The 12,377-nt window shown below is 37.7% G+C and overlaps 1 protein-coding gene across 3 annotated transcripts in view; it reads right to left on the bottom strand.

Annotated features, from left to right (window-relative positions):
• amacr (alpha-methylacyl-CoA racemase) overlaps positions 1–11,578 on the bottom strand; it is a 15,502-nt gene extending 3,924 nt beyond the window's left edge. Inside the window, exons 1-5 of one of the 3 annotated variants that reach the window (XM_035667788.1) lie at positions 11,432–11,578; positions 11,268–11,314; positions 9,662–9,918; positions 8,188–8,331; positions 6,164–6,324 (exon numbers count right to left, since the gene is read on the bottom strand). In XM_035667788.1, coding sequence (XP_035523681.1) covers positions 6,164–6,324; positions 8,188–8,331; positions 9,662–9,908 — 552 coding nt within the window. In that variant the 5' untranslated portion in view covers positions 9,909–9,918; positions 11,268–11,314; positions 11,432–11,578. Of the gene's footprint in view, positions 1–6,163; positions 6,325–8,187; positions 8,332–9,661; positions 9,919–11,267 lie in introns of those variants that run through there. The other 2 variants (XM_035667787.1, XM_035667790.1) reach the window with 2 other exon arrangements.
• Between the last annotated feature and the right edge of the window lie 799 nt (positions 11,579–12,377).

The raw sequence follows: 12,377 nt of genomic DNA, 5'->3' as shown, positions 1-12,377 counted from the left end.
TAATCGCCTGGGCCAGCGCCTTGGACGAACGGTTGCCCTGAAATTTCCACCAATTGGCCATAAAACACTTAGTACTTACTCATATCTTCATACATGAACACGTTCCTCACAACTTCAGGGTGTAACATGCGTTCAATTTGCAATGAACTTCACACATTTGATTAACGCAGCCCGCCCTGAAGCATGTCTACATTGACGATATTCAGATAATACGTGAGCTAGCGCCAGCTATGGCCAACAGGAAATAAGCGGCATGCATAGGATTTGATCTGATTTACTCTTCAATCCTTATGTTGTGGTCGGCACGTTTTAACGGACGGCACGTGACGCGGCCGCAGCACGCCCGAGTTGCTGTGGACGTTGCGAGCCGCCAACGCTGCTTTTTTGCCAAGGTTTTTTTTTTAATTGTTTATATTTCATGCATAATTTCTTTTTTAATATGTTAACTGCAAAGGATGCCAATACATTAAAGTACCATGTTTAGGCAAAAATAATAATTTTTTGTTTATTCTTAACTTCAAATCAATCCCTAAAATTGCAACTTACCTCGGTGTTTTCACCCCCCTATATGCTAATCCAAAGCGATACAGACTTTTTACAGCGTTCCAGAAGCTGACATGCTTGAGCACATATCCGTCAGCATATCTCTAAGCATCCTGTCCATGAAAAACCTCACAAGAAGAAAACACACAGGCGTGGTTTGAACGCTGTTTGCTATTGCAGTTACCATTCAGATGTGCAATACTTGTTGAATTAGGTTTTTCAGCAGAGCCCGTGAAAACACTGCACAATGCACGGACCTTTTTTATGTATAAAGACGAGCTGCCTATAGAAGTGTATTACAAAACCTGCTGATGTGTGGAGGTATTACAAGCTGCTGGAATGAATTAAAACATCTTTGATCGAAACACAACCCGGGAAAGAAATATTTGTGACTTGCAGGAAGAAAAACCCTTAATTTTTTATTGCTGATGCAATCAATTCGTCAGTGTAACCCTCTAATGAAACTCTCTTTTATATGAGCCAAACAATGAACAGTTACTGGGGGGGGGGGGGTTAAATATTTGAATAAGTAACACAATGTTGTGTACACACTTGGCTCCAAACGGCTTGCTACTCTGTGAGTCATCAGGTACAAATCACAGTAGAAGGTCTGTCTCTGGTCAGGACTACACCCATGCATATGGAATCTGTGGGGAAGCAGGGCCGATTCACTGAGTGAGTTTTCTGCTTTGACAGTCTTTGGTCATGAAAAATGCATTTGTTTATTCCAAGAAATACGAGGCAGATGACATGTGGGCTTTGAAAAACAAATTCTCTATTACTACTTGTGTCTTTATTTTCTTTTTTTTTTGACTCCGATAGAAAAATGCAGTTTTCAAGAAGCTGACTACCAATTAAAATGCAGCGATCCCTCTTTATTTAAAGAAACAGAATGTGCTTTAGACCAACTAATGAGGTCACTCAACAGTCAAACCATTTGAAACTAAACACAAAGGGAACATAAATCAAGAGAGAGAGAGAGAAAGATGGGAAGCAGGATTTGGGTGGACAACCGCGCTCTCAGTGTCAAAGTTAAATCCATGCTTCAGGCATGAACTGGCTACTGTTACAACCGCTTTAATTCACTGCCTCTGTGTCCACAGTCAGCAATTTGAAATTGCTGTGAACTGAAGCAGACACAAAATAACACACAGTGTTGCACATGGCAACCCCTGTCAGTGTGCCTAGTGTAATTGGTCCCTAATGGAAACATTTAAACGTGCAGTAATTGATTTTTTGGCCACTTGGGTGCAGCTCAACATTGTATTATTAATACTGTTTAATTTGATTTAGCAAACAGTTGCTTATTCAAACATTCAGCAGTCATGGAGCAACCCTCATTTGGAGTCATATTCTTGTAACCTGAGTGAGTTCAATATTCTGAGTGAGTTCAATATTCGCTCTCTTATTCGCTGTGTCTGTAATGACGGAAATATCTGACTCTTTAGCTGCTAAATGCTCATCTATGTTCACCAGCTGTTTGCTAACTTAATCTGTTTGCTGTTTAGTGCTGAGCAGGTAGCGTAGAGTACATTTTTAGAGCTTCATTGTTGAAAACAACTGCCTGCTGCAATAAATCACTATAATAATAAAGTGCTGTTAAAGCTACAGAAGGTAAATTCTAAAAATACATTTTTGGTCATATTTGCTGAAACTTTCACTATATCTTCACTGGAGCTGCACAGTTAATTTAAATATTATTAAACATTATCTAAATAGCATTTTAAAAAGCAGCAATTTCTTTGATAAAGGTAAAATGTGTGACAAACAGCATTATAATGAACTACTGTAGTGCTGCAGAGACGCCCTGGCATACAAATCTTGTTCACCAGATGTTAGAAAACTTGTTTGTTTGGTACAGCACCCAATAAATGTCACATTATCATCATTTAAATAGTTTTTTTCAGTCAAAATTAAACTTGTGATGCAAAAATGATCACTCTGTGAATAAAATAGTGAATTACATTGCAATAGCTTTCAAAATAATCATATATCGTGCAACGATATTAGGTTCCTCTGGCAAACTTTAGAAAAAGATATTTTTCTAAAAGTTACCAACCGTAGCTTTAATGCAAGTGGAGCTGCAGATTCAGATGATAATAATTCTCCGGAGGTTCACCCCTAAAAGCAACCTCTTTCACATTATCACATTGTTATTTGATACACTATTATTATAAAAATATAAATCATAGTAATTTAAAACACCCCTGTAAATTGTATCTAAATTGCCCACAGGTGTAAATCTAAAGGTAACTATGTCTGTCTAAGTGTGTCAGCCTCATATACTATAACCCCAACGCAGTGCATCCTGGAACTGGCTCATGCCCACACAATGTTTTAGAAGCTCAAAAGAATGAGCTGTTATTGAAAATGGATGAATGAATGGATAGTAATAATGATTGATTACATGCTTTTGACTGAACAGTCTCAACAGGTGCTGTTAAATCTTTCGAGCACAGTTAGACAAAATTAGACGTCATGTCTAAAATGTTCACACAGCCCTGACTCATCACAGTTGATAGTTTTGAGGCAGATGGTGTTGTGCTTGTGATTCCATCTGGTTCCTGTGTTGGCACTAACAACCATCACAATTACATGGTGTGCCACTGACAAACAGTCCGACCAGATGTTTCTGTGACGTCACAGTGAAGATTAACTTTTGCTTAAATGTAGATTTAAGTTTCAAAGGTCCATTTAATGTAGATGATTACACCTTTTTTGATTGTTGAAGGCAGGTGGGCGATACAGCAGAAATTAATATCACGATATTAAGAATAATTTTCAGCAAAATGTAAACAAAATCCCATAAAATTATAACATTAATGTTCTGAGCTATTTTGGAGTTATTATAACAACTCATATGTACAATTTACTTAGAATCATTAATTCAGAAAAGAGAATTTTGTAAAGCACAAAAACATTTAGAGCTAAAACTATTATTGAATTGATTGTCATTGATTGAGTCCATGTTCAAGCAGAAATGTGAAACCTGTGCTTGAACTTTGCTTCTGAAAAGTTCAAATTCAATTTCCAAATCATAGTAAACTGAATACCTTTGGATTGTTGGTCAGACAAAACAAAAGCTATTTGGAGACATCACCTTGGGCTCTCAGAAATGATTAAAGGTCCAGTATCTATCAGTATCTAGTATCTTTTTCACGACACTGGAGAGGATTAAAAAATAAAACAAATGAGTAAATATATGAATAAGAAAGAAACAGCACAGGCAACAATTATGATCCTTGTGACATTTAAACAACTCAGCTGAACTGAGGCTGGAACTGAGGCATGCCCAGGATTAGCAGGGGAATACAAACAGAACTGTAAAGCAGTGGTTCCTTTTTTTTCAGAACCCGACAGTCATGTCTGATGAACATCAAAGTGCCACCAATCATGTTCCAGATGTGTTCATTGGAATTGATTTGAATCTGGATGTTATTTATATAATTACTTTATAAAACTGACTATATAAAAGGATATTATTAGATTTGTTGCTTGGTTTCAACTATTTATCCATCTGTAGCTAACCTTTTCATATAATAATAAAATAAACTAATTTCTGGATTCTTTTTCTCACTGGCAACTGCAGAAATACCCCCAGGGGTACATCTTCCCCCTTGTTAGGAATCACTGCTGTAGAGCACATAAAACCTAGTTAAACCACTAAAAGAACAGTACTTACATACTGTGTTTTGACTCCTAAAACAGACCCTTTACATGTACTGTACATAGCCAAACACACACAGTATTTAACTGGGCACATACACAGTGAGGCGGCATCAACCCATATGAATAATTCATCTCTGGTGATTTAATTATGCTCATGCCCCACCACAGACTTACTTGTGACATGCTTTAACATAGACACAGCATGAAAAAATAAAACCTGCAGCAAAATATTGTGAGAGAAACACATTATTCTCCTGAGCTTTCTCCAAGGAGAAAGAGTCTGTGCAGTGATGAACAGCAGAATACACACGGGACAAAACTGAAAAGAATACCAGCTTACTGACTATAGTTGAGACAAAATAGAAGAAGAATTATAATAAGTTGTATGGATCTATAGGAACTGGCTGAGTGAACAGACCAAAAACAGAAATAACAGTAACAATTTAGCTTTCGTCTGAACACTAAAGTAAACAGCAGCCACACTCAACATTGAATTAGTCTAATAAAAGTTTTATTTAATCAAGCATGGAAGCCCTGCCAAATTGAATTGTTGGCACAGTTGGCTTTAAAAATAAAGAACTAAACAGGAGAAAATAAGCAGCCAGCACAGCATGCTCTCCCCACACTCACATTAAAGGCCGAGTATACCAATTTACACCGAAAGGTCAGTACTACATAGATAGGTAAAACAGCACACCCGTGTACACAGAGAAATGCACAATCCATGACAGGATCTACATTTTTTCAACCGGTGCTGAATGTAAGCAAAGTCAGCTAAAATACTTTTGAAACCAGGCGCTGGTACAGCACGCACACTTTTTTATTTTTCGGACTGTTTGGAAGTCCAATTTTTCACTTGCTTCAGCACATGATAGCATATATGAGGGAATTTAACAAGCTCAGGTTGTATTATAGGAATTGTAGGATCAAGTATTTTTGAAGCTCAACTGCCCTCTGCTGCTGCTTCGACTCTGACCATTCGTGACCTGTCTCCCGTCCATCTTTCTGTAATTCCAGAAGACTTTGGGAGAAGAGCTATAAAGTGTATCACAGTGAGTTGGTTAAAACCTGATCCTCCATCATACAACATTTGGATTCAAAAAGTATGGGAACTTTACAGGATGAACAAGACCATAAGCCTCAGTGGAAAGATGTCAAGACAGCTGTAAATTGGATAAAGAAAAAAAAACTGACATGTTCAAAGTTTATTTTAAAAGTCCATCAACTTTATGGAAGTTGGATTAAGCCACTGAAGCATTCCTTTTAATTTTATACTTCACTTCAATGAGTTAAGACTTCAACTTCTATAAACTAATAAATGTTGTTTCATAAATACTACATTCACAATAAAATACATTTCAGTGTGTTATATGCATCCAGTTGCTTTAAATGTATACTTTTTATTTAGATTTATGGAGTAGCTATATTCAAAAAGTTCACCTTCTTAAGGAGTTCATTAGAGCAGCTCTGCTTTGTAACCAGCGGTGGATGTCAGGCACAGCAGGATTCAGAGACTTTGATGTGCTTTTCAAATAGCTTTGCTAAAGGCTGTCCGGCTGATCGCTTACCCCAATAAAAGCTGATCCTGACTCACAGAGTGGTGCACCATCGTCTGGAAAACATACTGCAGTATGTAACACGGAGTACCATTGTGGGATTTTTATAATTGACCACAAACATTGAGACAGAGAAGAAAATTTGCTTTGCTATGATAACTTCCCTTGTAAAGTCTTTAACCTGTATGACCTGTTTTTTTAGATTTCTTATCTAGTAGCAAATAGGCCCACATTAATGAAGCCCCTCAAATATATATTTGCATATATTTGCCGGACAGCTGTTGACAGTGCCCTAACCAAAGTGAAAACATGTACTTATGCATATTTATGTGAATGTCTGTGCTTGAATCAGAACATCACGTTCAGCAGAGCAGGTGTTGTGACAGTATGCTTACCATGCTAGCATCAATGACCTGTCCTTTCCCTGACTTTGTCCTCTCCAGCAGTGCCAGGACTATCCCCAGAGCACAGGTGAGACCGCCGCCTGCAAAGTCCGCTAACAGGTTCAATGGAGCATAGGGCTTTTCACCACTGCGCCCCAGCCGGGATAAAAGCCCTGTGGCACAAAATGTAATGACAGCTTCACTAGTGGAGACAGAGTAACAACAGAGTCTTTCAGTCAGAGAGAAAGAAAATCAATGAGTTCAGTAACTGAATGAATAAGGGTGTGATGCAGCCTGATAAAACACCAAAAACCGACGTTAACAGCCCCTGCAAACATGAATGTTCAGCTCTGACGGCACATAATAACAAACCTGACAAAGTAATTGCTTACTCCACTTTTGTTAAACTAGCATGTAACTTGTGCCTTTTTGCTGCTCTGTACTCAGCTATTACAAAAGACCTTGAAGAAGGAGTGTACAGACTAGTAACAGCAACTTTCTCAAAATGTATGCTTCAACCTTTTATTTTCCTCCGCTTTGTGGGGGTGTCAACTAAAAATGCAAACCTACTGTGGCAGATATCTCCACAAATGTTCTCATTCTTCTTTTGTCTGTATGTGCTCTACAAATGATACAATCCACCCCTAAAAAACATGTTTATCATCAGTTATTGACAGCAGCCTGATATGACTATTATATACGCTTAGTTTAATACATTTATAAGATTTAAATCGAAACCAAGGTCACTTTTTACATCAAGTCTTTATAATTAGAGGTCCATGCTGGATCCCATCCTGTTGCCTCACACCTCAATGGGCATACCTGTATCAAGCTAAGTAACATTAGATGGAGCTGTTGGTTTTCTGGAAATGGCTTAAAAAGTGTTACAATAAGAAGAGGGTTAGGCTTTCTGAAGCTAAATGAGAGAGATGGGAATGCGTAGCTTTGGGGGGCTGAAAATCGTTTCAATTAATTTTCATAGAGTGCAGCTACCTCATATGCCCAATTATCTGTGTCACCCCCAGTCGTATCTATAGGTTTGTACATATCAGACCTTGTTTAATGATATCACAGTTACATTGCCACTGTTTTATCATATATCCTTCCTGGTGACACTTTGCTATCGTCGCATTAGTAGGGCTAAGCTTTATATCTTACCACCGTCAGTTTTGTAAGTATATTTTGGGTCTTACAGCAAGCCTGAATCCCACCCCGACATGTAGCATTGTTTGGCCTCAAGTCTTCATTGCTGTTGTCTCAAGTGAGGTTGCATTTTTGCATCAACAGCCTCATTACTTTAATTTCTTTTTTAAAGCCGGGTCCTCCTTGTGTGCTGCAAAGTACAGATTGTGCAGACTAATGAGCAGCCTGTGTGGGTTAGCATTTGAAAGGCATGCTTGTAGGAGCATTAAAGTAAAATAAATTAAAAACATTAAATGATTTCATTCACCTAATTGACAGAGTGGAGGAAAAACCTTTAATCTTGTAATTTCTTACATTACAGTATTTACAACTTACACACACTGTAATTCGGTTTGTAGAACAAGTTACATAACTGAAACTAAATGAGAGTGTTGGGAAATAGTAGTAGTCAATTTATGTTCATACTTGCCTCATATCTCAAATTACCATATGGTTGGGAATGCTTGCACCTCCAGTGGTGTATATAGGCTGCTACATATATAATACATATCAGACCTTCTTTTGTGTGCTGGCAGCTATGTCTAAGTAAATTATTTCACTGTTATTATACAGGATTGGTATTGATTTGTTCCACTGTATGGGAATAGTTGGCTATAGACATGTTGTATAGGAAAGTTTCCAAGGTCATACTGCCACTGTTATGCCCACTTGATAGACAATGTGCAGGAGATTGAAATCATAAAAAAAAAAAAAGACTGACTGCACACACACAGCTGACAGCACTGTACGTACTCGAAAAAAACTGATTAAAAGGTACAAAGAGCAGAAGCCATTCCATCAGTGTGCAACATCAGCAGTCTGTATACATTAACATTTGTGTGTGTTATCATTACCTGACATGGCTAAGTAGTTGATGTCGTGCCCAGCTGCGGTAGCATAAGATCCACTCTGTCCGTATCCCGTCAAGCGAGCGTAGATCAGGCGAGGATTTTCCTTTAACAGCTCGTGTGGACCGAGGCCCAGCTTCTCCATCACACCTGGGCGATGAGAAGAAAGTCAATCTATAATACGATCTATAATTATATTCATCAAAAACATTGATCACGTTGCTTTATCAGCATCTGCTTATGTTGCCTCTCATTCAGTCTGAATCTTGTGGCGCTTTTTCAGCATTTTCGATCCTGAAATTGTTTTCTGTAAGAACCTCCAGAGATCACATCACAACAGTTATTGACATTGTTATCAAGTGATCTTTTGGGATTCAAATGTGGTTGTTGTTGTACATAAATCAGAGAGTACAGGACTGTCGCATCCAAACACAAACACATTTGTTTACATGGACTTATTATTTTAACATAAACACATTAAAAAAATGCCTGGTAATCTAATAGGAAAACTAAATTAAGCACCAATTCTTACCAGTGGTGGAGAGTAACAAAGCACATTTACCATTTTATACTTTCTATACTTTCTAATTCTATACCACTACATTTATTTAATAGTATAGTATAGTAACTAGTTACTTTACAAATTAAGGTTTTTCTATACAAAACACTTAAGGAGCTTATAAAATACAATACCTTGTTCTGCCTCGACATTTTTGTCTTGGGACCCTATCACAAAAAAGTCTAATTGGGGTCATATTACATCAGAAATCTATGAGCAGAAGGATTTCTAAGGCTGCAACAAATTATTATTTTGTTATTGATTAATCTTAAAATCATTTTTTTTCAATCTAGAAAATGTCAGAAAACATTGCAAAATGTCATTTCTTCTGACTACTAGGTGATGATATCTCTTTTTGTCCAACAGCTCAGACCCAAAGATGTTCAATTTATAATGATATCAAATAAAACAAAACAGGAAAAGCTGGCACCAGAGAATGTTTGGCATTTTTTGCTTTAGGTAAAATAATATAAATGAATCAATGAAGATGCAGGTCTAGTGATTTCTTCTCAAAATGTGTCAGCTGGTTTCATTTATATAACTGAATGAGAGTTAAAGAGGCAAAGGTATCTAATATTTCATAAAACTGCAAAAATTTTATCAGAACTCTGTTTTTTTTTATTCATTCCTGCCCTATTAATCATCTCACAACACCCCTGACATTTATCTTGTGAACCTTTGGAGGAGTTCCAACCCCAATCTCCACCAGCTACAGCAGTAAAATACTGTTAACACATTGATGAATCTCATAATCACATTTTATAATGTATCACTCACAAGGCCCATTTTTTTCTGCAGAATGAGTTCTTATACTTTTAATACTTATTGTATTGAAGGCAGGACTTTTACTGAAGTAAAGAACCTAAATACTTTTTTCCACCACTGATTCTAACTATAATGGCTGGCTGTTGGTGGTCTGACCTTTACGGTAGGGCTCGAGGACCACATCGGACTGGACACAGAGCTTCCTGAGAAGGGCTACACCCTCTGATGTCTTCAGGTTGATTGCCACAGATTGTTTCCCCCGGGCTTGTGTGTCCAAAGACATGGCAACTTTGGTGCGGTCCACACGGATCACCTTGGCTCCAAAGTCTGCCAGGATCATGCCACAGAACGGTGCTGGAGCCAGGCCCGCCAGCTCGATCACTCTCACTCCAGCCAGTGCCATGATGACAGAACTATAAAAAGGTATAACATCAGAAAGACATCTCAGTAAAATGACATTCAATGCAGCACCAATAGCAGAGGAGGTGAGGAGGGCTATTACTGTTACTTTTATAAATCAATCACTTACCGATGTTGTGCAACACCCTAAACTGGAAAAACTTAATGAGATACTACTGATAAATTCCATAAGACCTGGCAACCCTGTATACATCATATATATCATATCAAGATCGACTTGTAATTCAGAGTTGACAGCTCTGAGTAACCCAATGTGCTTTTAAAGCTAAAGGGACGCAATGTTAAAAGGTTAAAATGAGACTTTTCATTTCACCTGGACTTTTAATGAACTAATTAAAAAAAATAATGGACAAATGAATCAATAATGAAAATAATCTATAGTTGAAGCCCTACAGTAAACTGGTTTGTATTAGAACAGTTAATCATTCTGGCTTTTATTTTGAAGGGTAGAAACACTAAAGACAGTAGTTTTATTTTTTTAATTTCTGAGTAACAAATGCCAACAAAGTAAACACATAGACCCCCTGAGAGGTGTAATAGCTTGCAACAGTAGGGACTTTGAGTCAGTATACTTGTACTTTGCTTAAACATTTAGATTTTATACAACTTTATACTTCTACTCCACAACAATCGAACTGCAGATTCAGATTAATAATACAAAATATAATCAACAACTACAATATTGTGTTTTATTCACTGGTTAAGATACTGAGGATAATTCACAAGATATATAGTAATTAAATGTGGCTCCAGCTTTACCAGCTGCAACATTAAAGTGATGTATGTACACATATTATTTTAACATAATGATACAATGTACTTTATTCTGAAATAGGCCATGGTGCACAGTGAGTACTTTTAATACTTGAAATATATGTTAATGCGAATGCTTTTGCTGAATTCAGTGTGGTACTACTTTTACTTGAGTAAGATATCTTAGTACTTGTTCCACCACTGCATTTAGACTTTAGACTCTAAAATAAAGTAGCTAAGGTGTACTTTGTCTCGGTTTCAAAGTCCAAAGTACATAGAGGAGAAGTGATACCAGCCTGTTTACAGAGTCTGTAAAGTAAAACACCAGAAAAATGGTTTATAAAATACAAAATGTAGTACTTTGTGTCAAGTCTTCTGGTAGTGAATGGACGTGAGGCATTGCATCAAGTGTTACTGACATTAATAACAATGGATCAATGACAAGCCAACATAGTGGGCTAATATCAGTGTATGTAAACACGATGGGCGTCAAAACAACACTCCTGAAGAAGCTGCAGTGTCTTGTTATGCTGCACCAGTACACAATAGTTTATTTAAAGTTAACTTCTAACCTCCAGGTCAAGCCTACCTTTGCTTTCAGGTCGAGGACGGGACAGCTCAGTCGCTACAGGGGCTCTGTGTGTGGAGGTTGGACAGCCGTAAGATGTTAACGAAGCCCGACGGCGGATCACATGTTACAACAGCAACAACCAACAACAAAACCATTAATATAAAGTAAAGAAAAACACATACCGGTAATACGGCTAATACTGGTTAAGCAACAGCTTCTGGGTGTTACTTTTTTTGTTAGTGTACCCCCTGTTTTGATATCGAGTGCTGACTCCGCCTAGCCGGTGTACGCTGGTAGTAAATGTAAGCAAACGCTGTTTACAAGCTTCTTCCTGGTGACCTCAGCGCGACCGGCGCAAGATTTCTGGGAAATTGAGTTTTATTTTAGTTTATTTATTTATTTTTAGTCCCTGGGAGATAAGTAACACTTTAAGCAAGACATTTTTTATTGGTTGTATAAGCATAAAGTACAAGGCAGCGTAATTCATAAGATGAGATAAGACGTTCCTTTATTTATCCCCCATAGGAGAAATTCAAATTTGGCACAGCAGTATGGGGGAATATAGTGCAAAGAGAATAAAAAGGGTAAAAATACTATATTGTTCTGTTTTTATTATTATTTTGTGCCATACAGGGACACTTAGTGAATGGACTGTACCTTCTCGTCTTCTGACCACTCTAAGCGCTTTTATAATAATATTATGCCCCACTCACCCATTCACACACATTCATACAGCGATGGCAAAGGTTGTCACAACCAGAAACTAACATTCATACACATTTATCCACCCAGTGCACAGCATTGGGAGTAATTTGGGGTTCAGTATCTTAGCTCAAGGACCCAAACCACCAACCTTCTGACTAGCGGATGAATCGCTCCTGAGCCACAGACGCCCAAATGTATACCACCATATTTATGTATTCATGTTATATCCTACTTTACATTCCTGAGCCTCAGCCAGTCACAATCCTTCACATTCAATAATTAAATCCCTACGACACTTCAGCTCCTCCAGTTGTTGCCCCTTCACCTAATTGGAACGCCACCTCCTCCTTTTAGGGGAATACCATGACTTAATATTTGGAGGTCATGATCCTCATCTGTGACCTTCAACCAACACGATGTTTC

The sequence above is a fragment of the Morone saxatilis genome, unplaced genomic scaffold, assembly GCF_004916995.1.
Source record: "Morone saxatilis isolate NCDOM2014 unplaced genomic scaffold, NCSU_SB_2.0 Contig21, whole genome shotgun sequence".
NCBI classification, from domain to species: domain Eukaryota; kingdom Metazoa; phylum Chordata; class Actinopteri; family Moronidae; genus Morone; species Morone saxatilis.
The sequence above is the reverse complement of the archived record's forward strand: the minus strand, read 5'-3'. Positions and strand labels throughout refer to the sequence as shown.